This window comes from Brassica rapa, chromosome A03 (genome assembly GCF_000309985.2).
Source record: "Brassica rapa cultivar Chiifu-401-42 chromosome A03, CAAS_Brap_v3.01, whole genome shotgun sequence".
Taxonomy (NCBI): domain Eukaryota; kingdom Viridiplantae; phylum Streptophyta; class Magnoliopsida; order Brassicales; family Brassicaceae; genus Brassica; species Brassica rapa.
The window spans coordinates 3,192,048-3,217,014 of NC_024797.2; the positions used below are offsets into that span (position 1 = coordinate 3,192,048).

General features: G+C 37.8%; 9 protein-coding genes across 11 annotated transcripts; 4 read left to right on the forward strand and 5 right to left on the reverse strand.

Moving 5' to 3' along the window:
• Positions 1–130: 130 nt before the first annotated feature.
• On the reverse strand, positions 131–1,308 carry LOC103856192. Its single transcript, XM_009133288.2, has 2 exons — positions 765–1,308; positions 131–499 (listed from the first exon to the last, which is right to left on the reverse strand). The coding sequence occupies exons 1-2, from the start codon at positions 1,251–1,253 to the stop codon at positions 431–433; spliced, it is 558 nt and encodes a 185-aa protein (XP_009131536.1). The 5' UTR covers positions 1,254–1,308; the 3' UTR covers positions 131–430.
• A 75-nt stretch (positions 1,309–1,383) lies between these two features.
• On the reverse strand, positions 1,384–3,909 carry LOC103856193 (biotin carboxyl carrier protein of acetyl-CoA carboxylase 1, chloroplastic). The gene is made up of 7 exons (XM_009133289.2): positions 3,622–3,909; positions 3,234–3,278; positions 2,999–3,147; positions 2,583–2,901; positions 2,196–2,267; positions 1,766–1,831; positions 1,384–1,626 (listed from the first exon to the last, which is right to left on the reverse strand). The coding sequence occupies exons 1-7, from the start codon at positions 3,772–3,774 to the stop codon at positions 1,603–1,605; spliced, it is 828 nt and encodes a 275-aa protein (XP_009131537.1). The 5' UTR covers positions 3,775–3,909; the 3' UTR covers positions 1,384–1,602.
• A 235-nt stretch (positions 3,910–4,144) lies between these two features.
• Positions 4,145–6,766, forward strand: LOC103856194 (pentatricopeptide repeat-containing protein At5g16420, mitochondrial). The gene is made up of 2 exons (XM_009133290.3): positions 4,145–6,433; positions 6,504–6,766. Exon 1 carries the CDS (start codon positions 4,787–4,789, stop codon positions 6,389–6,391), a length of 1,605 nt encoding a protein of 534 aa, XP_009131538.1. The 5' UTR covers positions 4,145–4,786; the 3' UTR covers positions 6,392–6,433; positions 6,504–6,766.
• LOC103856195 (isopentenyl-diphosphate Delta-isomerase II, chloroplastic) lies at positions 6,215–9,161 on the forward strand. 2 transcript variants are annotated; one of them, XM_018658115.2, is made up of 7 exons: positions 6,215–6,433; positions 7,163–7,235; positions 7,646–7,701; positions 7,884–7,975; positions 8,351–8,453; positions 8,566–8,703; positions 8,781–9,161. In XM_018658115.2, exons 2-7 carry the CDS (start codon positions 7,174–7,176, stop codon positions 9,035–9,037), a joined length of 708 nt encoding a protein of 235 aa, XP_018513631.1. In that variant the 5' UTR covers positions 6,215–6,433; positions 7,163–7,173; the 3' UTR covers positions 9,038–9,161. The 2 variants fall into 2 exon arrangements, with proteins under 2 accessions (XP_018513631.1, XP_009131539.1); XM_009133291.3 differs by lacking the exon at positions 6,215–6,433 and having other exon boundaries at positions 6,847–7,235; positions 8,781–9,160.
• A 1,428-nt stretch (positions 9,162–10,589) lies between these two features.
• Positions 10,590–11,846, forward strand: LOC103856197 (putative 4-hydroxy-4-methyl-2-oxoglutarate aldolase 2). 2 transcript variants are annotated; one of them, XM_009133293.3, is made up of 3 exons: positions 10,590–10,834; positions 11,023–11,233; positions 11,302–11,846. In XM_009133293.3, exons 2-3 carry the CDS (start codon positions 11,050–11,052, stop codon positions 11,616–11,618), a joined length of 501 nt encoding a protein of 166 aa, XP_009131541.2. In that variant the 5' UTR covers positions 10,590–10,834; positions 11,023–11,049; the 3' UTR covers positions 11,619–11,846. The 2 variants fall into 2 exon arrangements, with proteins under 2 accessions (XP_009131541.2, XP_009131542.2); XM_009133294.3 differs by having other exon boundaries at positions 10,593–10,834; positions 11,036–11,233.
• On the reverse strand, positions 11,613–13,401 carry LOC103856196 (seipin-1). Its single transcript, XM_009133292.3, has 2 exons — positions 12,495–13,401; positions 11,613–12,336 (listed from the first exon to the last, which is right to left on the reverse strand). Exons 1-2 carry the CDS (start codon positions 13,014–13,016, stop codon positions 11,788–11,790), a joined length of 1,071 nt encoding a protein of 356 aa, XP_009131540.1. The 5' UTR covers positions 13,017–13,401; the 3' UTR covers positions 11,613–11,787.
• Positions 13,402–14,586: 1,185 nt separating this feature from the next.
• On the forward strand, positions 14,587–15,382 carry LOC103856199 (protein METHYLENE BLUE SENSITIVITY 2). The gene has a single exon (XM_009133295.3). The coding sequence runs from the start codon at positions 14,889–14,891 to the stop codon at positions 15,207–15,209; it is 321 nt and encodes a 106-aa protein (XP_009131543.1). The 5' UTR covers positions 14,587–14,888; the 3' UTR covers positions 15,210–15,382.
• Positions 15,314–19,065, reverse strand: LOC103856200 (receptor-like kinase LIP1). Its single transcript, XM_018657628.2, has 5 exons — positions 18,533–19,065; positions 18,256–18,422; positions 17,979–18,168; positions 17,508–17,902; positions 15,314–17,437 (listed from the first exon to the last, which is right to left on the reverse strand). Exons 1-5 carry the CDS (start codon positions 18,633–18,635, stop codon positions 16,562–16,564), a joined length of 1,731 nt encoding a protein of 576 aa, XP_018513144.1. The 5' UTR covers positions 18,636–19,065; the 3' UTR covers positions 15,314–16,561.
• A 675-nt stretch (positions 19,066–19,740) lies between these two features.
• On the reverse strand, positions 19,741–24,035 carry LOC103856201. Its single transcript, XM_009133298.3, has 8 exons — positions 22,596–24,035; positions 22,419–22,510; positions 21,207–21,910; positions 20,820–20,890; positions 20,630–20,719; positions 20,363–20,554; positions 20,156–20,297; positions 19,741–20,076 (listed from the first exon to the last, which is right to left on the reverse strand). The coding sequence occupies exons 1-8, from the start codon at positions 22,959–22,961 to the stop codon at positions 19,898–19,900; spliced, it is 1,836 nt and encodes a 611-aa protein (XP_009131546.1). The 5' UTR covers positions 22,962–24,035; the 3' UTR covers positions 19,741–19,897.
• Between the last annotated feature and the right edge of the window lie 932 nt (positions 24,036–24,967).

A 24,967-nucleotide genomic window follows, 5' to 3' on the forward strand; every position in this document is an offset into this window, starting at 1 on the left:
TAATCTGTTCTACAATCAAAATCTCGTTTCTCCAGTCAATTTCCACCAGATACCAAGTGACAACCTCAACTTTGAATCACCACAAACTTCATATATCATAAACTTCCTTCTTACTAAATGCAAATCCAAGAAACAAAAAGGTGATAACAGAACACACCAATGTGTCTGAAAAAAAATCCACACACGTAGCATATACGTATATATATATATGTCTTAAACCCCTAATCTATTTTACAAACCAAAAAAGAACTCATACCTCCTAAATTCCTCTAAGCAGTCATTGAAACTTATACCGTTGAGATACTAACTGATACAGTAGTATACCACAAGAAAAAAAAAAAAAACTAAAAGCCAAACTCTTTACAAGACACACCATAAAACATCATCAGTATCCAGTGGAACTTGCACCTCTTTCCCACAAAAAAAAAAACTAAGATGATATTGTCCAGCGATTCCTCGGTGGTCCAAAGATCGATTGTTTATCTCCAGACGATTGCTTCTGCATCATAAAAGAGTAAAGTGAACAAACACAATAACAAACATTGATTCCTAAAACCTTAACAACAACAAGTCTCAAATCATCTCCAAAGAAACAAAACCCAATCAATACCCATTTTATAAGATTCTTATAATCAATTTCAATGTAACTAAACGATGTAATTTGGGGGAAAATCTAAAACCCTAACTATCTGAATCGCATTATAATCAATTTAATGAAACTAAATGATCCAATTTGGGGAAAAAATCAAAAACCCTAACGTTACCTTTAGATCATCATCACGTGGTTTCGAGAGATCAACGGAACGGTGCTCAAACTCAGCCGCCGTGCAATCACGAGGCGACTCGAACAACGACAAAGAAAGCTGCTTATCAGCGACGCCGACATCGAAGTGGATCAGCCCCGAGCTCACGGGATCCACGTGTATCCCTCTGACAGCGAACCAGAGGAAGAGCTCCTTCTGCGTGACGCCGGACAAGTTCCCGATCCGGCCGTCGGAGAGGACGCCGGAGATGTTGTAGTCGAAGTGGAACTGGTTCTCGAATTTGGCGTCGCAGGGGACGGGGAGAGCGACGGTGAAACGCCCCGTTTTGACGTCGATCGAGAAGTTGGTGACTCCCTTGGGGACTATTCCCGCCGGGAGGCCGCTCTCGCGGAGGTAATCGTAGAAGGACGGATCCGGGAGGGAGGAGATCTCGAAGAAGAGAGTTGAGCAGATGATGATGAAGAACAGATCTCCACGAATAGTATCCATTGAGAGAAGCAAAAGCGAATCCGTTTCTTCAAGGAAGTGACTTTATTAAATTCTTCGAGAGAGACTTTCTCAGTTCTTCGTCATTTGGGCCGGGTCCAGCCCAAATAAATACTTAGCCGACACGAGAGGGTGATAAAAAAATTTGATATAGAAAATTGCAAAAAAAACAGAACCAAAGATTCGTGTGGCAATAAAACAGAGCTCTCATCTTCTTTAACCACCTCCCTCATCAAACCAAAAGAAAAAACTAACAGACTTTTAACGGTAACAACGAAAAGGACACAAGAGTCTCAAGAAGTAGTGTCAGGACACAAGTAGCCTCTTTTCTCCACTTCTAATGGTGCCGATTCTACGGTTGAACCACAAACAGAGGCTGTAAAACCAGGTGGAAAAACAATTAACATTGATATCAGTAGAGATCTCTTTCAGATATACAGCAGAGATTCTAAGTAAACTTGAGTTGAAGAAAGTGTGTTTCTGTTTAGTAATGATAGAGAAATGAGGAAACTTACAGTGTCGAGGCTAACAGGCTTGCCATCTTCTGCAACGATATCCACTACGGTTCCCGTTTGGTCAGACTGAAGAGAAAAAAATTCAAGTTTCAGAGTTGGGTAAAGAAATAAATATCCTCAGGTTTTTCAAACCCCAAAGGTGAAGAGGTAGGATTTTGAAGACTGTTACACGCTAACTATAAATATTCGTTCATCTCTGAATATTACTGACAAGTGAATCACAAAGTTTGGATATTGTAACGTTAAGTTATCTAGAGGGCAATCATATAAAGGGGGTATGGTAACAAAGAGAAAAATAAGATGGCTAAGTGGGACTGAAAAGCGAAAGCAAGATTAATAAGCTGTAAGTAGAAAACAATTTGGTAAGAGATGATTTGAAGTAGTTAAGGTAAATACTAGAGATATAATTCAGAAGATTTTAGGAACTCACCTCTATTTCATTCATTAACTTCATAGCTTCAACGATGCATAGAACTTGCCCCTTCTGCACTTTGTCTCCAACCTAAAGAAGCAAGAAACCCATGAGTAAGAATCCTGACAATGAAATATGCAAAAAGATCGAAAATTTTGCCATGACAAACCAATTTAGTTGGAAAATCCTACTAGATTTTTATATCGTTTTCATTCTTCTACTTTCGTATGTAGTAAGAGAACATAACATATACATGGGGTTTCCTTGGACAAGTGAAAACATATTAACTTCAACGAAAATCTTAGGTCCTAACTTCAGATAACAAATTTACTGTTTTGCAAATAAGGGCCAGTTTATTAACTAAAGAATACGTTCCTAAAGTCTCTGTACAGTTATGGGCCTAACCTTAATAAAGGGTGGTTCGCCAGGTCCTGGACTACGGTAGAATGTGCCAGCCATGGGGCTTTTAACAGTAGGAAGCGATGATTTAGCTGGAGTAGGTGGAGATGGTGTAGGTGAAGAGGCAGGAGTAGAAGGTGCTGGTGATGCAGCAGGTGCAGAAGGAGGAGCCACTGATTGCACATAAGATGATTGGTTTGGTTGCTGCATCATAACATATTGCGCAGGGGACTCGGGTTGTGGCAAAGCTTCCTTTTTTCGAATGACAAGTTCACAGTCGAGTTGTTTCAACTGCAACTCCACAATGTCTCTCGAATCCACAAGCCTGCATGATGGAGGTATAGTATTCAAATCACAGTTATATAATGATCCTGGCTAACAAGCTTAAACCATGGTCCATAGAACAGGGGAAATGTACTTACTTGACGAGAGTTGTTACTTGGGTAAGGAACTCAGAGATAGACTCTTCTGTAGCTAAATCAGTCGAAGAAGAAGGGTCTTTCGATGAGTTTTCATCCTTTCCTTCAGTCTTTTCAGGAGCTGAAGCATTTGATGATGCACCGCTACCAACCTTTAAACGCAGTCAGAAATTAAAAAAAAAAAAAAAAAAAATTCTCGAGACATAATTTCAAAGAGATGAGTAATCAAGAAGCTTACCTTGTTAGATTGGGCTTTCACAACAGGGTAGCTACTGCGAATAGGCTGCAATATTCAGATACAAAAAAAAAACAGAACAAAGTCTTATTTCAGACATAAATAAATAAAGGTACATGTACTTTTGAACACATTTGACTTCAGACAAGACATGAATAAAGCTGAGAGAAGAGAAACAGTAACTCATATTCTCGATATATATATATATATATAATGCTTAAGGCCTTACAGATCAACTATAGCTTACTACAGAATCATCCAAAAACATTTTTCCCGAGAATTAACTACAAGCTAGAATCATCAAGGACAAGACCAAAACGACGACGATTAGACAAAGTCTTGAGCAAATAGAAACTGCATTGCTTCGAATAGAGAAGGAATGGGTAAATACCTTGGAGAGAAAGCGGAGCTTGGCGGAGAGACGGAATGAAACTCTGCGAGGGAGACGAGAGCGTGTGGTTGGGAGAGGCAAGTGTGAAGATGTTTGGGTGACTGCATAGACGGAAGCAGCTGGAGACGTGACGGAGAACGAAGAAGACGCCATTCTTCTTCGTCTTGGTGGTGCAGATCGGGTTTAGGTCTCACTCCAGCGAGCGAGCGTGAGAGATGTGTGAGATTATAACTGGCTTCCAGATTTCTCCACGTGTCGTTCTCTGATCTGTAGTTCGTATTACTACCCCATCCTTCTGAACTCTTTTTTTAATCTGTTTTCTTGTTGTCGGCTATTTTTCAATCTTTTTTTTAGGTTCCAAAAATTAAATTAAATTGTATCAGAGAAACGTATTTATAATTTAAAAAAAGTGTAGTGAAAAGTTATAAATAAATACTTGCAATTACAATTTGCAGGGTGAAGTTGATGTTCAGTTGTATATACTTTAGAGGCAAATACGTTTGTTACAACGACTGCATTCAAATGATAAAATGCTAAATTATGTTAAAATTGCTTAGCAAAAAAATAATAATGTTGCAATGTATGTATAATCCAAATACATTAGACTATTAGATTAAAATTATAATACTAGGCGAGGTTGGATTTGGTGACCAACTAAAATGAAGTTATGAATTGTTAGCAATCCATTGAAAAACAAAGCACAATGCACCTTTAAAGTCATCAAGCTTGTGCAATGAAAATACATCGTTGACCTCAATCAATAATAGCTAAACAACTTCATTATAAACTTAGATATGATGCATAAACATTCTTCATTTCAAACCTTTCCAGTTTCCAACATTTATGCATACATTATTGTTAGATTATTACTTAAGGGAACAGTAGAGAGTTACATAGAACCCATGGCATAGAACCAAACTAATTACAAGATCATGGAGATCATAATTAAAGCAGGAGTTATAACCTGCTTAACCATCTCCTGCTGCTACTTCACAGGGTCTTGAGGATTTTTCTTACTTTTAAATCATACCGGGAATAGTCAAACCGGTTTAAGACGAATTAAATATCCGGTTATTCAAGATTCACCGGCAACTTTAATAACATACCGTCGCCTTTGTCCTAATGAAAAACATCCTCGTCAACTCGCCGCTCCAAAACGGCAACGATGTTATTTCCCCACGTGAAACCCACGCGCTTCCATCAACTCCTTCATCCCCGCCTCTTCTCCGCCGCCGCCGCTCCTCTCCAGCAATACTTCACAGACAATAAGCCCCCGATCAAACCGTGGCCGAAGCGTCTATTCCCGAAGCGTCTAGTCTCGATGATCACCCAACAGCAGAACATCGACCTCGCTCTCCAGATCTTCCTCTACGCCGGCAAATCACACCCCGGATTCACCCACAACTACGACACCTACCACTCCATCCTCTTCAAGCTCTCCCGCGCCCGCGCTTTCGATCCAATAGAGTCTCTAATGGCAGAGCTTCGCAACTCGCACCCGCCGATCAGATGCGGCGAGAATCTCTTCATCGACTTGCTCCGGAACTACGGCCTCGCGGGCCGGTTCGAATCCTCTCTAAGAATCTTCCTCCTCATCCCTGATTACAACGTGAGACGCTCGGTTCGATCCTTAAACACGCTCTTGAACGTTTTGATTCAGAACAGGAGATTCGATTTGGTCCACGCCATGTTTAAGAACAGTAAGGAGTCTTTTGGAATCACTCCGAACATCTTTACTTGTAATCTTCTGGTCAAAGCTCTTTGCAAGAAGAACGATGTGGAGAGTGCCTACAAGGTGCTCGACGAAATTCCTGAGATGGGTTTGGTGCCGAACTTGGTGACTTACACGACGATTTTAGGTGGGTATGTTGCGAGAGGGGATATGGAAGCGGGGGAGAAGGTTTTGGGAGAGATGTTGGATCGCGGGTGGGAGCCGGATGCGACTACTTATACTGTTTTAATGGATGGTTACTGTAAGTTGGGGAGGTTCGATGAGGCGGCTAAGGTGATGGATGATATGGAAAGGAACGGGATTGAGGCTAATGAAGTGACTTATGGTGTTATGATCAGGGCTTTGTGTAAGGAGGGGAAAGCCGGGGAGGCGCGGAACATGTTCGATGAAATGCTTGATAGTGGTTTCATGCCGGATTCTTCTCTTTGTTGTAGAGTTATCGATGCGCTGTGTGAGGATTGTAAGGTGGATGAGGCGTGTAGTCTGTGGAGGAAGATGTTGAAGAAGAACTGTATGCCTGATAACGCGCTTCTCAGCACTTTGATCCATTGGCTTTGCAAGGAAGGGAGAGTTGCGGAAGCAAGGGGGTTGTTCGACGAGTTCGAGAAAGGCTCGATCCCTAGTCTCTTGACGTACAACACGTTGATCTCAGGGATGTGCGAGAAGGGAGAGTTGACGGAGGCGGGGAGGTTATGGGACGACATGGTTGAGAGGAAGTGTAAGCCGAATGCTTTCACGTATAACGTTCTGATCGAAGGGTTGTGCAAGAAGGGGAATGTTAAGGAAGGAGTGAGGGTTCTTGAGGAGATGCTGGAGAATGGTTGTTTTCCTAATAAAACGACGTTCTTGATACTGTTCGAGGGGTTGCAGGAGTCAGGGAAAGAAGAGGATGCGATTAAGATTGTGTCGATGGCTGTTATGAGCGGGAAAGTTGATAGAGAATGTTGGGAACTTTTCTTGAGGAAATTTGCTGGTGAGCTAGACAAAGGGGCGGTGGTTCTTGAGGAGCTGCTGTTGCATGAAGTTTCTGTCTCTTGAAGAAGCAAGACTCTGATCAAAATACTCAATGATCTCCTGAAGGTATCGATCTAGCTCTTGACTTTGGTTGATTTATGATATACACATTGGATAATGTCCTGGAGACATATAGATGAAGGTCAAAAGGGAAGAAACGCAGCGACTCAGGCCGCTCATGAATCTGGTTCAAGCTATCTTACATTAACCATCCATGAGAAGAATTATTGTAACCATTCCAATAATCATTGTTACATTACACATACACCTAAAAGAAAAGTCTGATCTGAGAAATTGAAAAACTAATATTAAAATCTGTTGTAGAATTGTTTTAGTTGTTAGTTAGAGTCATTCATATGCAATGCTTAGTCTTATATTTAATCAACTAGTTAGTGATAATGTAATAAACGGTAAAACATATTGAATTATATTCTATTATTCTTATAATCTATAAATAAAAAATATTTGACTAACTAAAAATAATAATTTAATACTTTAGGAAATTGTGAAATTTTATTTTAAACTGTGATCAGTTAACAACAGTATTGTTGCAACAGTAATTCAAAATTTTGCGCGAAGTACGCGGCTCATCCATTAATAAAATTTTCAAAAAGAAAAAAAGTAACAGAAACACAGAGAAGCATCAAAATGTCCGTCTCTTGCTAATATAGTATCCCCTTCCTGTCGTCGACTCAGAAGATCCCTCCTTAATTTTCATGCTCCCGATTTACCCCTCTCCGTATTTCTTGGATCCGACCTCCGGCGAGAACTCACCTGTCTTTCGCGCTTTCTCAGCCGTCGTCACCATGGCTGACTTCAACGATGATGGAATGGATGCTGTTCAGAGACGACTCATGTTTGAGGACGAGTTGAGATTTTCGTTTCCTTTTTTCTCTTTGACTTTGATTTTTTATTAAGGAAGTAAATATTTATACTTTATTAATTCGAGATGAAATCTTAAGAACTCTGTTCAGACAAAACCTTAAGCTCGGACTCTGTTCAGTTTCTTTTCCATTCATTACAAAACATAGTAGTGATATGTTTTGAGGAAGATGTTGATGAGCTCTAAAATGTGTGTTCCTTTTCTTATCACTGATACTGCTAATTTTATTAGAAATTACTGAAAATACTATGTTAGAGATGCTTTTACATGACTATGGATGAATCATTTAGCTATAATTCGATGATCCTGTCTCTCTCCTTCATAGCTCATGTATGTAATTCTCATAGAGGCCTGTTCATTTATTCAATTCAATCTTCTTCTGATTTTCTCTGCAGATGCATCCTCGTTGATGAAAATGACCGTGTGGTGGGCCATGACACTAAGTACAACTGTAAGTGAATTTGATTCTCCATTTATTATTCTTGGGAAGATAGAATGATGGCAATATTAGCTGCTCTTTCATTGAGCATATGTGCTTGTGTCTTTGTTGGTGTTTGCTAGCTTCTCTACAAGTGTTTAGTTTAGTTGAGTCCTCTAGGATAATAATGCTTGACTCCTTCATCAAAACTGCAGGTCATCTGATGGAAAAGATTGAAGCTGAGAATTTGCTTCACAGGGCTTTCAGTGTCTTCTTATTCAACTCCAAATATGAGTTGCTTCTCCAGGTTATTTGCCTTTATGATCCATCCCCATCATGTGATGATGACTCTTAAGTCTTAACTCTAGCTAGGTTTAGGAATCCAATATCAAAGTACCATTATTTTCATATAATATGCTCAAGATGACACCTTTTATTCCTCCAACCAACTTAATGGACTGAGTATTGTATAGACAAGATAGGCTTATGTTTGTATTGGGATTTGGCAATAGTAATTACTTCTATAAAATTTGAAACCAGACACTTGTTGAGATAATAAAGATACTCTGTAGTAAGGCAATGTATTGGCTTATAATCTAGAATTCTAGATTTAACAGTTGGTTTGGTTTTGATCTGCTTATGTGCCATCTTACTGAAATTATCTGCATTCTCTTATGGACAGCAAAGGTCAAAAACAAAGGTTACTTTCCCACTTGTGTGGACAAACACTTGTTGCAGCCATCCTCTTTACCGTGATTCTGAGCTGATTGAAGAGAACGTTCTAGGTATCTATCTTCCCTGGGAAACGCTTAAAGACTAATAGTTCTTACTTCACTAAACATTTTGACGCTTTCACTGGCCAGGATCAATTACTTACAACCCTCACTATTTGACCAGGTGTAAGAAATGCTGCACAAAGAAAGCTTCTGGATGAGCTCGGTATTGTAGCTGAAGATGTACCAGTCAATGAGTTCACTCCCTTGGGACGCATGCTTTACAAGGCCCCTTCTGATGGCAAATGGGGCGAGCACGAACGTAATCATTTCTCCTTTTTTCTCACTCACTTGATTCTACAAGCTTTGGTTTATAGCCAATGTGGGATTTACTTGCAGTTGACTATCTACTCTTCATCGTCCGGGATGTGAAGGTTCAACCAAACCCAGACGAAGTGGCTGATATCAAGTATGTGAGCAGGGAAGAGCTAATGGAGCTGGTGAAGAAAGCAGATGCAGGTGATGATGATGAAGCTGTGAAACTGTCTCCATGGTTTAGATTGGTGGTGGATAATTTCTTGATGAAGTGGTGGGATCATGTTGAGAAAGGAACTCTTATTGAAGCTGCTGACATGAAAACCATTCACAAACTCTGAAACTTTTGGATCTTTCCTCTTCTCTATTGATTCCTGATTTAAAAAAAAAACTGGCAACAAGATCTCCTCCTGGGTGTTTTTGTATTTCTAAATTGTTTGAATCCAAACAAAGATTTTAATATATCTATCTTATTAAAACTCAAGTACAAAATTGGAGTGTTTGGAGACTTGAATAGGACTTTTAAAAATTTGGAGTGTTTGGAAACATGGATTGCAGTCTTTAAAAAAAAATATTTTTGTTTGAAAACAAGGATAGTAGTATTAAGAAAAAAAGTAATGGGCTTATGTTTTTTTAAAAAATTGAAAGTTATCTAGGCCACTTTTAAAATATACCAAAATGGGTCAATCTAATTCCCTAAAATTTTTTTTTCTAAACTAACCATAAAACAAAATTTAAACTTTATATACATATTTCAAATCAAAATAATAATTCAAATTTGATTTATATCAAAAATTGATTCAAAAATATACATATATTCAAAAATGGATTTTTACTAAACTTTTTTTCAATAACCATTATAAAAAAATATTGTCAATATATATAAGAAAAATATAATACAAAGCCCAATTTGAAATACCAACTCAAATTATGGTTTTCATATTTCATATTAAGTTTTTAAAATATAATATATGTAATTATTTATATGATGGTATGTATAAAATACTATTAATTATATGATTACTTATATGATGGTACATATAAAATACGATTAATTATATGATGATAAAATACGATATATAATAATGACTAGGGATGGGCTTTTGGATACCCATACGGGTTTAGTTCTGATCGGTTTGTATTTTGGGTTTTCGGGGTCAAAGATTTCAGCCTTATTAGAATGTTTCTAAATTTTGGTTTGAGTTCGATTTGGATCTTTGCGGGTTTTGTTTGGGTTTGGATAACTAATTTAAATTATTTTTAAAGTCTTAAATCATTATATATTTTAAATTTCTCAAAATGTATAAATAAAATAATATATTACGTATAAATTTGAATAACATATGTCATAATACTTAAGCTTAACATATCAATTGGCTTGATTTAAAATTTTGGATACGAAATCAATAATTATTTTAAGTATTTTTGGTGATTTGAGTATACTTTAACTATTTCAGATATTTACTTTTGACTATCTATATATATTTTCAAGTATTTAAACCAATTTAAAAGTATCATTTTTGATGTTTTATATACGTTAAATCTAAAAATAATTAATATATATAAGTATATAAATCTATTTTTAGATAAATTCGGATACCCAAATACTTCGGTTCGGATCAGATTTGGTTCTCTAAATAACAAAATTTTGAATAATTAGAATATTTAATCAATTTATGTTTGGGTTTGGTACTATATCTTTGGATCGGTATCGGTTATGTTCCTCGGATTCATTTTCCCAAATCCTAATAATTACATGAAAAACAAATATCAACATATTTTTCAAAATATACACCCGCGCGCTTGCGCGGGTCAAAATCTAGTAGTTTTTTACTTCTTGAGTAACAGTTTACAACAAAAGTAAAAAAAAAAACAAGTTAAGACACAAACATAAAAGTAAGAAGACAGAGAGCAAAGATACAAAAGGTGGAGACACTAAAAATAAAGACCACATGATTTTCAAGTAATCTCATGATTCCTTTCTCTAAAGCTTCACCACTACCTTTGATCTGATCTATACCAAAACTCCTTCTCTAGTTTCCGACACTGTTCTCTTTCTAAAGTTACCTACTTTCTTGTCTGTAATAGTAAACATTGTAAAGAGTTCTGTTACTGCATCTGAGTTTGGTCTGATCCAGGTAACAAGACTTGATCTAACTCCTATCCATCAATAGATTCAAAAAGATTGTATTTTTCCTTGTGGGTTTGTTCAAAAAGATTGTATTTTAGATTCTTGCCTTATGTGTCTAAACGAATCATCAGTTACGTGTACTATACTCATATGATCCGCTCCTAAGATTTGTTTTGATTGATACACTCTCAAAAGTCTCAACCTTTAGAAAAAAGGAAGAAGATGGCGTTTGTGACCACTGCGGAAGTCTGTGACGCGAACCAAGACCTGATTCGGAGTGGTGAGCTCAAAGCTTTGCAACCCATTTTCCAGATTTACGGCCGAAGACAGATATTCTCAGGTCCTGTTGTTACTGTCAAAGTGTTTGAAGACAATGGCTTGATCCGTCAGTTCCTCGAGGAGAAAGGTCAATATAATCATTATTCTTTAAAAAAAACCCAAACTTGATTTGTAAATGGTTTCGATGTTATGAAGGAAACGGGAGAGTACTTGTGGTGGATGGTGGAGGGAGCCAACGGTGTGCGATACTGGGAGGCAACCCCGTGGTTCAAGCTCAGAACAACGGGTGGGCGGGAATCATTGTGAACGGATGCATCAGAGACGTTGATGAGATCAACGGTTGTGATATTGGAGTGAGAGCTTTGGCCTCTCATCCAATAAAGGCGAGTAAGAAGGGACTTGGAGAGCAACGAGTTCCGGTTAATATTGCAGGGACTCGGATTTGTGATGGTGAGTGGGTTTATGCGGACACTGATGGCGTTCTTGTCTCTCAGACTGAGTTATCCGTTTAATACATAACTGTGTTTTTGGTTGCCTTTGATTTGGTTTTGTGTTTTCCCCATGATGTTTACATGATGCGACTGTTGTTTATCTGTTTTAGACCGGTTATGTTACAGTTATTACAGTTACCGGTTTAGTACATTGCTGAGAACACAAAAAAAACATGAACATGATTAGTTACTATGTATAAGTTTCCCGTGTTGTAATGAAGGTTCGTCGACGAGGTGTCTTCCTTCTTTCTCTCAATCTTCTTTCCATTACTTCTTCAACTACTTCCATCTCTAATCTTTCAGTCTCCGCAACGGTTCTTGAAGCAACGTAAGGGAACAAGAACGGTCTAAAACACCATAGAAGGGCGACTAGAATAGGGACATATAGATACATTGAAGTCCAGACGTAAAGAGTCCATTTCCAATTATAAGCCATTCGTTTAGTCCATGGAGGTTTCGAGTTTATAACGACCTCAGCTTCGTATAACTGAGGCAGTAACCGAGTCTGTGCACGTGGAATCAGAGTCGCTCTCACGGCTTTTGTTCTTGGCCATTTCTCTTGGTGGACTAAAGCATCTATTCTCATTGTTTGTGCTTCGTTTGCGAATCCGGCAACAAGTGGAACACTCATCACAAATGTTCTTGCTAGTCTTATGGGTTTGCTTCTGAAACGTAACATACAAGGTTGGCTTGATCTCGCTATTGTCTCGCCTTTTAATGAGAGTAGCTCTACCTTCAACTGTTCAAGAAACACACAAGAAAATTGATTTAATCAAGAAAACATGTTATTTCGACTAAATAAATATTTATTCAGTAGTCTATGTAATGTTTCTATAATATTTCTATAATAATTTTATTATATAATAATGAATCCGTTAAAATTTGGTATTTAATTACCTGAAATAAACCAAGTCTTCGGTTAAGATCAGATTCAGGCATCCACATAACTAAGGAGACATGAACCTTATGTCCAACAGGAACACCAAACGGTCTCTTCTTCTTTTCGAAACTAAAAACCGCACTTGGGTTCTCTTCAGTGTAATCGAAGAAGAGTCTTTCTCTAACAACCACAGGCTTTTCTACATACAAACTCACAACCCCAATACCGAGAACAGCCGCTATGATCAACGCCAAGACCATCACCATCGACACCTGACATGCACCCATTAGACCATACCATGTCCTTCTAATAACCCGAGCTGCACCGCTCTTTATTCGTGAGGGGGCGCGTTTAACCGCTCTTTCTGCGGCAGAGATTGTAGCGGTTGCGCGGTTGTACGAGCGATAGAGAAGATAGAGAGGTGAGGTTAAGACGAGGAGTGCGTTGTAGATGAGATCAGCTTGGATGTCTACAAGAACCATGAACCAGTCGGCTCGTAATGGGTCAGGGATTTTGAGGTCTATGTCTAGTTCTTCCATTGTTTTTTTTTGGTTTTCTTGAAAACGTTTTGTTTTGAGGGAATTGAGAATCAAGATTCTTTACGGTTTGTGTTTTTTCTTTGTCAGCTTACGGTTTGTGCTTTATGACATGATATAGATAAACGTCGCTGTGTTGTATATTACTATTAGTTTATTTCATCTGCATGAGAATTTTGAAACGTGGTGGTTCGTGTTCTTGAGTAGTGCCACGTTGCTTCAGTGAAGTCATACTGAATGTACCAGAAGAAATGAGCTCGAACGATTTAGTTGGATTTTCAGCATTTTGATTAATATTAATTTCATGTAAATGATAATTACTAGAGAGTATACATATATACTACCAATTTTTTAATAGAAAATGTAGAGAGATATTATGCAATCTATACTACCAGTCTACCAGTGTTTGTTTTAGTGTATTACTACTACCGGAAAATAAAATAGGCAATGTTTGGTTATAGTGGCCACTAACGTAGGTTTTTTTCGTTTTACTATCACGTAACTGATTTTAGTTATGTTTAAAAATTATGAATTGAATAATGATCTACCAATCTTTCACCACGCAAACATGCTATCTAATTACAGTGTAGATTGCAGCCAGGCCCGGCTTAAATTTTTCGTGGGCCATGTGCTTTAAACTAAGATAGGTTTGTAAGAAAATTGTTTACACTAATGATAAAATAAAAAAAAAAATCTATGTGCTAAAATTTGTGGACCAGAATTACTCAAATAATTTAGTTTTCAGTTTCGGTTAAAGGCGTGTATCTGTGATTTCTTCTTTCCAATGACGCTTCTCTGCATATTTTGTTGAGCACTCTCTGCAATATTTGCCAGATAACATCTTTTTGAAAATACAGGACCCTAAATCTTAAAGAAATTTGTAGAATTTTTTTTGAACCCTGTGTTTTTGCACTGTCAGCACTGATTACAGTCATATCCTCAAAAAAATATGTTCTTTTGCTAATAATAACTATCACAATTTAAACACAATTTTTTTTTGGTGAAAAATTCAAATCAATGAAAATTATACTCCGACATCCAGATTCGATCCGTATCCGATACGAAAATCCAGATTTCCGGAGAAACCGAATCCGGATCCAGATAGTAAAATATTGGATCCGTCAAAACTGGATCCGGATATCTTAATTTTTTAGTCTTGATATCCTCATCCGTAAGTTTTATTAATAAATACTTCAAAAATAGTAATATATATATAAATTAATTTTATTTAATATATTTTCATTTTTATAATAGTATATATAAATTTTATTATTATACATAGAAATAATTAAAAACATTATATATATTTTTATTTTAAAATTATTATTCATATTTTATGTATATTAGTATTATTTTTTATTTATTTTAAAAATTCAAATCCGGATCCGGATATCCGCGATTTAGAAGGATATTCGATACCTGGATATCTAAGAACTCTGGATCTAGATAAAGATAGTAAAATTATGAATCTGCCGGATAAAGATCCGGATCTGAATACCTTAAAATTGTTCGGATATCCGATCCGTCCCAGGCCTATAAGATTCTAGTGATCGTTTAGTTTATTAATTATAAGCGAATAAGTTTTACTCAATGAATTTTTTTGTTTGTCATAAAACTTATTAATATTCTTTTTTAAAAAAATTTACGACTATGAGCAGCAAAGGGGAGCAAAATTCTTAATGTGCACCGTTCTGCACTTTATAAAAACCTTCGACAAAAGAGGATAATTATTTAATTAATATTATTTCTCTGCTTTTTAATATCGCATCGAACCTCTCGTCGCCACCAAATCCTTTGTCTCCCCCCCCCCCCCCCCCAATCAAATTAGGGTTAGGGCTCTCATCTTCCTCCCCCTTTCACAGCCGCCAATCGACGATGACAGGCAAGGCGAAGCCGAAGAAGCACACGGCGAAGGAGCTCCAGGCCAAGGCCGACGCAGCGCTGACCAACAGAGGCGGAGGAAAGGCGGGGCTCGCCGACAGGACGGGCAAGGAGAAAGGCGGCCACGCGAAGTACGAGTGTCCTCACTGCAAGATCACGGCGCCGGATCTGAAGACGATGCAGATCCATCACGAGTCGAAGCATCCAAAGCTGCCTTACGAGGAGCCGAAGAATCTCCACGAGGCTCTTGGTGCTGCTGCTCCTGAGTCGTCTTCCAAACCGAAACCTGGAATCAGAGGAAGCCTCAAGAAGTGATCATCTTTGTGGTGTATCGAATTGCTTTTTTTAATGAAAGTTGTGATCTTTATTATTATGGGTTTCTTCAAGTTGTCTGCAATGATGATGCATATGATATAATCTTTTGTTTCTAACTTATATGGAGGTTTGGAATTGGCTCTTTGATTTCAATCAGACAAGAGATTGGTATGTTTGGTTTGATGCCTGAAAATCGTATGTCTCTCTGATCATAAATGTTCGTTAAGCCTCTAATTAAAGCTTTATCTTTCGGTGAAATCTGCGAGGATTTTAATAAGAGTTAAAGAGATTAGTACTTTGATTCGATGTCTGAAAAGCTTAGATATAGATTTTGCTTGTGTGTTCAGTTTATTTGCTTTTTTTTTTAAAGCTGCAAGCTTTCAAAGCATCTGAACCAGTTAAGATGCGGTCTTGTTTTTCTTTTCATTTAAAAAGAATGAATCTTATTCTCATTGTGCTTGTGCAGCACCAGGATGCACATTTGCTACCTTTTTTTTTTAAGAATCCGAATTAAGTTGAAAATTGACTCTGTTACATACTGTCTTTCTGTAGATGGCTTAAGTAAACCACAATCAATGCCTTGGTATCTTAATTGTGTTTGTTCTTATGATTAACAAAACAAAAGCGACAAGTGTTGTTAGTATCTTAATAATCCATCTGTAAATTTCTCTAACTGTACATTCAAAAGAGAATCAATTCCTCTGTTTTCTCAAGGTGCTAAAAACTATACCGAAAATTCATAAGAATCATCACCATTACGACAAATGTAAACAATTTAAATCTTAAAAAAGAGGGAAAATTTAACAATCAGTGCTTTTACCCTTTGGTGGCTTGAGGTTTAATACAGAAGCTTTCTCCTCTTGAGACCATAACCATTGTACTGACAAAAGATGCTGTATTAACATTACCTTAGATCTCTTTGTCTCCATCTCAAACCCGCACGCTTCTGGTATTCCTCGAGAAAAGATGATAAGCACCAGTTCTAAACTTCCCTCAAGCATCCCACAAGACAACCTGTCCTATGCTGCAGCTAGCCATCAGAATAATTTACACATTAAGTACTTATTAACCTTGAAAGGTGTAACATTGATTTCTAAGCTAATAAATTTGTTTAAGCTTACAAAATCAATAAAGAATGGAAAGATTTGGAAAAACAAATGGTTAGATAAATGTATTGTAAACATTTTTCTTCCTAACATACAGTATTCAAGATATATTTACATAAAAGTGTGACATATGTATATTAGATTTATGTGACAATTTTGTGTTGTTTCAAAACGAAAAATTGAAACAATTTTTTTTTTCATGTTGCGAATGTTATAAACTTCTGAGAAAAACTTTTTGACAAAGATTCACTCTTCATCAGAAGAACCGTGGTCACCTTCCTCTGGTTCAGCCCTATTCAAAGACGACTCACCACTTTCCTCGCCTGCATCATCATCTGAATAAACACTGTGGGCTTCAGATTTTGAGCTTTGAATGTGCTCAAGCCGAGTTTCATGATCCTCCTCTTCCTCATCATCACTATGATCATCATGAGCAATGCTTGTGTTCTTAGGCGAATCATCGTGATTCCTCTCGCTGTCATACCGAAAAGAAGTGCAATCTTTATCAGATTTAGAGCTGCTTAGCCTCTCGTTATCTCCTTCTTCTTCCTCAGAGCTATAACTATACTTTATCTCCAAACTCTGTGCAGTTGCGTTACTTTCATCAATGGGACTTGCTCTCTCGCTTCCAGAGTCAGAGGAACTGCTCTTAGAGCTTCCAGGTTTCTCTACCTCTTCTTGACCCTTCTCATCATCTGAACCAGACTCATCACCTGAATCCTCCTCTTGCTTCTTCTTACTTCCCTTTGACTCTTCTTTCTTTTCATCATCATCATCTTCTGACTCCGATGAAGCACTGGAAGAGTCGTCGTCTCCTTCTTTCTGAAGAAGAGAGAAGGGAGTAACAGAACAAGAACCGTGTCTGCTCAAAGCAATCGACATGCTCTTGTCCCTGAAGGATAGTATCGGCACCTTATCTGGAATACCTTCTTCCGTAGACATGGAAAGGAAGTTAAGCGCAACCATTACATCGCTTATCAAAGGACGAGCAGTTGGTTCCTCTTGTAAACACATTGACGTTATCGCCACTGCTTGGTTTATCCCTCTCTCTGAGAAGTTCTTCTTCAAGAGAGGATCCGCCATGTCCGGGTATCTTTTCGGGTCTCTAAAAATCGGTTGTGCCTAAAAAAACAAAAAAAAACATCAAAAACAACCTATCTTGTGCCGCAAAAAAGAGGGGGTGGAGTGTTACCCAAGCAACTAGATTCTGTTCATCATTAGGTTTAGTGGTGTCAACAGCTCTTCTACCAGTGATGAGTTCAAGCAACACAACTCCAAAGCTGTACACATCCGACTTAACAGTGAGATCCTCCCCTCGAGTGTACTCAGGCGCGGAGTAGCCATAAGTGTCCATAACACATGAAGAGTGAAACATGCTATCACCTGCTCCTGGCGCTAGGTTATTCAAACCGTAGTCACAAAGCTTAGGGTAAAACTCATCGTCCAACAAGATGTTAGCAGCTTTTAAATCTCTGTATATCACCGGTGGGTTCACTTTATCATGCAAGTAGTCCAATCCTTGCGCTGCACCGAAGGCAATCTTCATCCTCGTGAGCCAGTCGATCGGTTTCTGGCCTGGCTCTTGCTCTGCATATCAAGTACAATAGTATCATAAGCCTAAAGTTGTGACAAAGTGAAAATGTTTTTGAGGTATATTATATACCGAAAAGATGGTCTGGAAGGGAGCCTCCGGAGACGAATTCAAAGACTAAGAGCCGTTGGTCTCCATCAGCGCAGTAACCTATAAGCTTGACGAGATTCGGGTGTTCGAGTTTGGACAATGATAAGACTTCAGCTTGAAACTCTTTTGTACCATGTAGTCCATGCTTGTCTAGCTGCTTTACAGCTACCAACTATACAAAAAAGCAATGGCATGACTTCAAAGACACATGCGCAAAAATAGCATATAGTTTATTTAACTCGGTTCTAGTGTAACAAACCTGGCCAGTAGATTGAAGGGTTCCTTTGTAAACCCTACCGGAACCACCTTCTCCGAGAAGACATTCTTGCCGGAAGTTCTTGGTGGCCGTCGCTAGTTCCCGGAAATTGAATGTTTTAACCGGTGGTTGCTCTGTTTCTCTTTCCTCTATATGTTTTACCGCAGCAACTGAAACCAAACAAAACCGATGATGGAGTCAATACAAGAAAATGGGTTTTTAAAATGGATAAAGAAAGCTAACATTTTTTTTTAATCTTATTACAAAATGTGATGATTACCAGGTGGTGGTCTGACTTCTTGTTCATTGTTTTCGTTAGTCTCATTCCCAGAAGGAGGATTACTACTCTTTTGTGAAGTGAAACAGGGGAAACAATTCATCATTTCGTGTAAATCTAAAAACCTAATATTCAAAAAAATAAAAAAAAAGAAGGAAAATTTTGTGAGGGGATTAACAATGATGGGGTCCTTCAAGCGATTGAAGGACCCACGTTAATGTTGAAGAAATGTCTGGAGATTGGTAATGAAACGAAACAGAGGAAAGAGAGCAAGAGGAGAGAGAGAGAAAGAGGAAAAATTTGAAGCCAATCAGAAAGACGTGAACACATTAAAGTTCTCCGATGAACCATGCGAGAAGGAAGGGGAAACATGCTACGTTATTTTTTTTGTTTTCTTTTTTACAATTTCTATTTTCTGTTTTTGCAACTTTTGTGTTAAATCCCTTAAAGCATGGATATCCATTCTTATTTCCATTTTCTTCATTCTAATTTTAAGTCTAGTTTTAGTTAGCTATAACTTTAGGGAATGCATTTTTGTATAAAATGTTTGTAAGAAAATTATAATAACTACTCAATAATACAACTTCAAGACATCACTTCTTTTAGACTTGTTCTTATGTTTTAATTGAGTTTGCGAAGTTGACCCCAAAAAAAAGAAGAGTTTGTGACATTTCTAGCAAATTAGGTTATTTGCTTTAAATATATTGGTTTCAACATTTTTTGAAAATCATTTACAAAGTAGATGATATTTTTATCACTTAGACTGGGTGGTGAAGGGAAGGTGAGGTGGGAGACGCTTGAGGATGTGTTTGAAACACATCTCTGATCATTTGGGTTACGGTGTGAAAACAGGACTGCCTTATGTGTGGAGGAACGAGAGAGGAGATGCTGTGGAGAGTTTGAGGAAGAAGTGGGAAGGAGTTGATCTGATGGAGAAGAATGTTCCCTTCTTTGAGTCTTTGAAGTTGCCAGAGAGTGCGGTTAAGGTTGAGGATTGTGTGCTTGAGCTTGCTAAAGCGGTGAGAGAGCAGTTGGGTTCAGATGTTCCTGCTTTCACCCAGGCTGCTGATGCTATGGTTAGCTGGATCCAGCTCTGGACTTATGTTAACTCCAGCGGTTAACGGTTGAACCAATGAATCTATCTCCCAAGATCAGGCATTTATCATCATGTTTATTTTCTCTTTTAATAATAATGTTAAAAACCTTTCGACTGATGAAACCCATTTCTTGTTAATTTCAATGATGATAAAATTTTGCTAACTACTAGCAACGTGAGATATTCACAGAGATACAACAAGCAGTAATGTGGGGGTTACAAAAGAGAATACAAACAATATTTGTTAGGCGGCCTCGTGGTTCTTCTAACTTCTAAGTACTGTGTTCCTTAGTTGAAGACGATGATGATGCTTTGGCACCCAAAGCATTGAGCAAAGACTGAGTGTCTAAAAGTTTCTCCCTAAGCAATACATTGTAGTCATAGAGAAGTTGTAGTTTCTTCTTGATGTCAACTGCGTCCACTTCTGAGCTAGAAGAGCCTTCACTGAACTCTGCAATAGTTACAGTACCAGTCCAAGGTCTCAGATTTTATGATAAGTTATAAACAATGGTAGAAAATGTTAACCATACCCATTGAAGGAGGTGGAGGGATTATATCGCCATTGCTATGAGAAGACTGGCTTATACTCTTCTTGTTAGAGGTATTAGGAGCCAAGGAAGAAGCTGAATCCAAAGGTCTCATCTCTAGGCTTGCAGGTTGTGGAGTTACATTCTGGAAGACAATAGGCAATTAAGAATTTTTCAAGGAGCCTAAAATATGATAGTTAGTTAGTTTACCTTCTCAATGCTTAAGCCAGGTTTCTTGGCCGACATGATAAAATGCTGCATGTTTGTTCTTGATGATCCACATTCCGAAGGAGATGTTGAAGGTCTAGCTAAGCCACAGAGTGCTGATGAGACCTTTGTTGTTTTGATGGCATCATCACCCAATATCCGGCAATCGTATGTGTATGCAACATATCTTCTCAGCTATATAAGGAGTGTTCGTATGAGCAACTCATAATAAAGAAAAGAAAACGTTGCAAGAAGGGAGAAAACAGTTACTTTATCCCAGTGGTCAAGAGCTTTACGACGCTTCCGTATCCTCCTGAATATGGTATCTTCATTTCGCAGCTTCTTGATCCTGTACTCACACTATGTAAAGAGCCAAGTTACCACCATACATAATATGCTAAACGAGAGATGTGAAGAAAGGTAAACATTAAAATAAAGAAGATGGAAAAATGCTTCAAACCTGCACTAGTATGTAGAAAAATATGCCAATACTGATGCAATATAAACCACCAAGATCAGCAAGAAAGCTAACTGTAAAACAGCAAACAGAAAGATACTATATGTTAATAATTATTAAGACTTAAGGGTAGGCCTGGGCAAAATAACCGAAACCGATTTTTTTCATAAATATCTGGAAAGATCCTATATTAAACCGAAAAAAATTCATAAATATCTTGACGATCCTATATATCTCTACAACCGGAATCAAACCGAAAACCGAACAGGAATCCAAAATTTTAAAATACAAATTATATACCTAAATTATCAATTATATTCAATTTTTAATAACCAGATTATATACCCGAACCAAAACCGAACCAAACGCACATGAAGTAACTTTACTTACCAGGACCGAGTATATTCTCATGGTCGATCTCAACAATATAAGAAGACAGATAGTTGATAAACAGTGTAGTGTTGAGTATGCCATCTGCTGACCTCCCCAAAGACGCTTGAAGCTGAGCAGTTTCTCGGTAAACCGAGCCAGGGATAAACTCGTGAAACAAAGGCTGAATAAGCTTAAGATCCCCCAGATGATGGTAAATCCTTGGAAACAGATTAAACTTCAATATGTTCCCTTCACTCCCACGGAAAGTTACCGGTCTCTCATCAAGTATACTCCCGTTTCTCAGAGTTCCACTAACAAAACTCACATGCTTCTTCTTGTCAGCTCCGTTCTTAGAAGTGAAGTTAAACTGAAACCCAACGGCAGCTGCAGGGGCACCTGGAAGGTCAACGAAATGCCACGAGATGTAGATGTAGTCGTTGGCGAGACGGCATTTGTTGCACTTGAAGTTCACAGTTGGTCCTGAAGTTGTGTTCCTACAAGTGTAGTTCCCAAAACTTGACAGAGAAGCTACTTTTAAGTCGCTGAATCCTGGATTACCAGTGAGGACATTCCCTATGCCGCGTAGGTTGGAGCAGCTCATGTCGGAGACGGCAGTGATGTTGAACTCCAGATCGTTTTCGAATGAGATTAGGTCTGGAGAACCAGTAGCTCTCACGTTGTGTACTTCAATGGTTCTCTTGGTTAGGATTTGGTAAAGCAACCTGTGAAGAAACTAAAAAGCAAGTAAATATAGTGTTTTAAAAATCGATCTAGGCCTCCGCCTAATCGGCAAATCGAGTCTGAATGAAACAACTTTTTTCAAACCGATATTAAAAAAAAATCGGTCTAGACATTCTAGACCTTCAAAAACTCGGTCTAAGTGCCCGCCTAAACATTAACGCAAGTACGCATCTGCCTAATTGGCAAATCGAGTCTGAACAAAACAATTTTTCAAACCGATATTTAAAAAGATCGGTCTAGACATTCAAAAACTCGGTCTAAGCCTCCGCCTAAACATTAATGCAAGTATAAATCGATCTAGGCATCTCCCTAGTCGGCAAATCGAATCTAAATGAAATAATTTTTCGAAAAATCTGTCTAGGCATTCAAAAAATTGGTATAGGCGCCAGCCTAAACATTAATCCTCTATAGGGCACCTAGTAGTAACGATTTCTTGAACATTGGTCTTTACATTATAAAGCTTGAATCTAAGGATAGAGAAAGACTCACGCAGCGAATAGTCCTATGAAGACAATCCAGCTAGCAACAGAGAACATTCCACCTAGCTCCGTCTTGCGTTTCTTAACAATCTGCTGATCATCCTGCAAAAAGATTCAAAAGTGAATGCAAACCTCATGGAGAAAGCAAACTCAAGGAAACTAAAGAAGAAGGGGGAGAAGTACTAACGAGCCAATGCCTAGTGGAGAAGAAGACATCAAGCCTAGTAATCCACCAACGGAGATTGAACCAGACGTTACGACCGTCGCCGAGCTTGGTGAATCTGAGGAAGAAGCAAAAGACTAGCCACGAGAGAAGCATAACGAGCGTGGCTTCAAGGAAGACGGCTTGAGACTGCGTGAACTTCTTGATTCTGTCGAAGGCGAATAGCGTCTCTGCGAAGGATATTCCCTTGTAGCTGATGTCTTTGTCGGTGGAGATCGTCGACGGCCATCCGAAGATCTCGCAGCTTCCTGAGCTCCGGTTTAGAAGCTGGCCGATACCGCACGCGCAGCGCGTGGCGTTGTATGTGATGGAGTCTCTGGGACACGACATCGCCAGAGGTTTGAGACTTTGGACGAAAGACCGAGAGAGAGATATGTTCCAGAGAGAGGGGGTAAGAATGGAATTTCAGCTTTTGTGTTCTTCGTCTTCTGTCTTTTTTTGCCTCTTTTTTTAATTTTTTAATTATTTTTTGGTACAGCGTTAAAGAAACAGCAGACCACGAGGAAAACCAGCCTGTACGTTAAGTGTCAAGGACCAACGAAGTTATAAACCGATTGGTTCGGTTTAATTCGTCCGGTTGGCATCAAAATTTCCCGCTAGACCAATGAAACCGCAAAATTCAATCTTAACCCGGTTTGACACTGATTACACATTCTGAAAAGGTGCATTATGCTAATTTTGACCAATTGTATTCACCTAATTCACGTTCTTGACAACATGCCATTAAAGAGTGTTGATGTAGCTAATATTTTTGATGACTTTATGCTGAATGTGTGAAACCATTCTCCATGCTTAAACACTTCTTTATTCTTCTCTTCTAAAAAATGAATGTTTCCAGAATAAAAACATGATGTGAAGCTAGCAGAGGAGTACGTACCAACAATTTATTAAGTGATGAAGCAGTTTATTTGTGAGCCACGAAGATAAAATTTTTATTTTTTGGAACTTTAATATGTAGTCGCCATTATGGCCCCAAAGATAAAATTTTAAAAAGAAAAGAAAAGACAGAAGTGGAGTCGTTTCAAGAGGATTTATTCCACCTGCAGTGGGAGTTCCTTTTCTTTTTAAAAGATTTGTAAACTGTTTTCTATACGGAACTGTAGAAAGATCAGCGTGTGGCTATTGATAGTTATATTATCGAATAAATTCTAATTCTGGCAAGTTATTTAGTGAATTATATATTTTGGGAATTCATAGTCTAGTTTTAGAAAGATGATTAATTATAAGGTTAATTAAAATGGTTTCTGGTCTGAAAAGATTATACTATACTCTAGACTTGTGGTGCATATGTGATTTGGAATAAACTTTCAAATCATGCTAGCAATTTCGACATAACTTAAGAAGCATATTTCAATAAAATATGAACGATGGATGAATGAATAACAAAATCTTTTTCGATCTTAACATGACTATGTTGTCAGCATATCTAAAAAAAATGAAAGCATATAAATTTTAGACATCAAGTGATGAATAGAACTTATTCTAATAGCATTATTACATTTATATGTGAGCTCCATCAATTTCACCAGTGAAGAAGCATCCTCCACGTTCTCCCCATATTTCTAATCCACCAATTTTAGTTCTTGTTCCATCAGTCAACATTTCTTTGTTTTAGTCCCACACCTATATACTCAGACGATGATGTTTGTTCTTTCTTTCTTTCTTTCTTCCAAATTCTTGGAAAAGACTGGTTATTCTCTCATTCTTAAACCATGAATGTTATTATCAAATCAAAATGTGAGTATGAGCTCTCCAGAACATTTATGCATCTGCATGATTCTCTAGTAATTAAGTTAAATCAAATCTCTTATCATGAATATACGACGCGGTAAATTTTGTCGTCATTGATGAATGTGATTGTAAAACATAATACGATTTTTTTCTTGATTGATGGAAGACAGATAAACATGGTTCAACCACATTATTTTTTCTTGCAGGACAATATAGAAGCATCGGAAAAGATAGTTCAAGACAAAAGTAAGTTATTTATAGGACAATCGATTTATGCAGTTATTTTTACTCACTAATCTATATGGCTATTTTCTCTTCAAAAACCCCCATGAAATGTTAAAAGGTCGATGGTTGAAACTATCATTACTAATGGTGCCTAGTGCTAAAAAAATCCTTGCTTTTGTCTGATATGGAATTATAGTTGCTATCCATCGCCAGGTGTGTAGGGCATTTTAAGCTATTCCATGCACTTTTGCTTAAATTTCATGCAATAGCATATCCTGCTCCCATTTATGAAAGATCATTCAAATATTATATTGAAATCATATGATTTGGGTTAGTATAGTTTATATATATATATATATTCTAAAAATAGCTGATAATGC

Coding starts and splice junctions, on each gene's coding strand:
- LOC103856192 (XM_009133288.2), bottom strand. CDS start 1,253: ATGGATACTATTCGTGGAGATCTGTTCTTCATCATCATCTGCTCAACT. Junction 500..764: donor CACGTGATGATGATCTAAAG/GTAACGTTAGGG, acceptor TTTATGATGCAG/AAGCAATCGTCTGGAGATAA.
- LOC103856200 (XM_018657628.2), bottom strand. CDS start 18,635: ATGATGAATTGTTTCCCCTGTTTCACTTCACAAAAGAGTAGTAATCCT. Junction 18,169..18,255: donor CCCTTCAATCTACTGGCCAG/GTTTGTTACACT, acceptor TTTTTTGTATAG/TTGGTAGCTGTAAAGCAGCT. Junction 17,903..17,978: donor CCTTCCAGACCATCTTTTCG/GTATATAATATA, acceptor CTTGATATGCAG/AGCAAGAGCCAGGCCAGAAA.
- LOC103856196 (XM_009133292.3), bottom strand. CDS start 13,016: ATGGAAGAACTAGACATAGACCTCAAAATCCCTGACCCATTACGAGCC. Junction 12,337..12,494: donor GAAGACTTGGTTTATTTCAG/GTAATTAAATAC, acceptor TTTCTTGAACAG/TTGAAGGTAGAGCTACTCTC.
- LOC103856199 (XM_009133295.3), top strand. CDS start 14,889: ATGACAGGCAAGGCGAAGCCGAAGAAGCACACGGCGAAGGAGCTCCAG.
- LOC103856201 (XM_009133298.3), bottom strand. CDS start 22,961: ATGTCGTGTCCCAGAGACTCCATCACATACAACGCCACGCGCTGCGCG. Junction 20,720..20,819: donor TTTTCTACATACTAGTGCAG/GTTTGAAGCATT, acceptor CTCTTTACATAG/TGTGAGTACAGGATCAAGAA. Junction 20,077..20,155: donor CCCTCCACCTCCTTCAATGG/GTATGGTTAACA, acceptor TAACTATTGCAG/AGTTCAGTGAAGGCTCTTCT.
- LOC103856193 (XM_009133289.2), bottom strand. CDS start 3,774: ATGGCGTCTTCTTCGTTCTCCGTCACGTCTCCAGCTGCTTCCGTCTAT. Junction 3,279..3,621: donor AGCTCCGCTTTCTCTCCAAG/GTATTTACCCAT, acceptor TGAATATTGCAG/CCTATTCGCAGTAGCTACCC. Junction 3,148..3,233: donor TGAAAGCCCAATCTAACAAG/GTAAGCTTCTTG, acceptor CTGCGTTTAAAG/GTTGGTAGCGGTGCATCATC.
- LOC103856194 (XM_009133290.3), top strand. CDS start 4,787: ATGTTATTTCCCCACGTGAAACCCACGCGCTTCCATCAACTCCTTCAT.
- LOC103856197 (XM_009133293.3), top strand. CDS start 11,050: ATGGCGTTTGTGACCACTGCGGAAGTCTGTGACGCGAACCAAGACCTG. Junction 11,234..11,301: donor TCAGTTCCTCGAGGAGAAAG/GTCAATATAATC, acceptor GATGTTATGAAG/GAAACGGGAGAGTACTTGTG.
- LOC103856195 (XM_009133291.3), top strand. CDS start 7,084: ATGCTCCCGATTTACCCCTCTCCGTATTTCTTGGATCCGACCTCCGGC. Junction 7,702..7,883: donor CCATGACACTAAGTACAACT/GTAAGTGAATTT, acceptor TCAAAACTGCAG/GTCATCTGATGGAAAAGATT. Junction 8,454..8,565: donor GATTGAAGAGAACGTTCTAG/GTATCTATCTTC, acceptor CTATTTGACCAG/GTGTAAGAAATGCTGCACAA.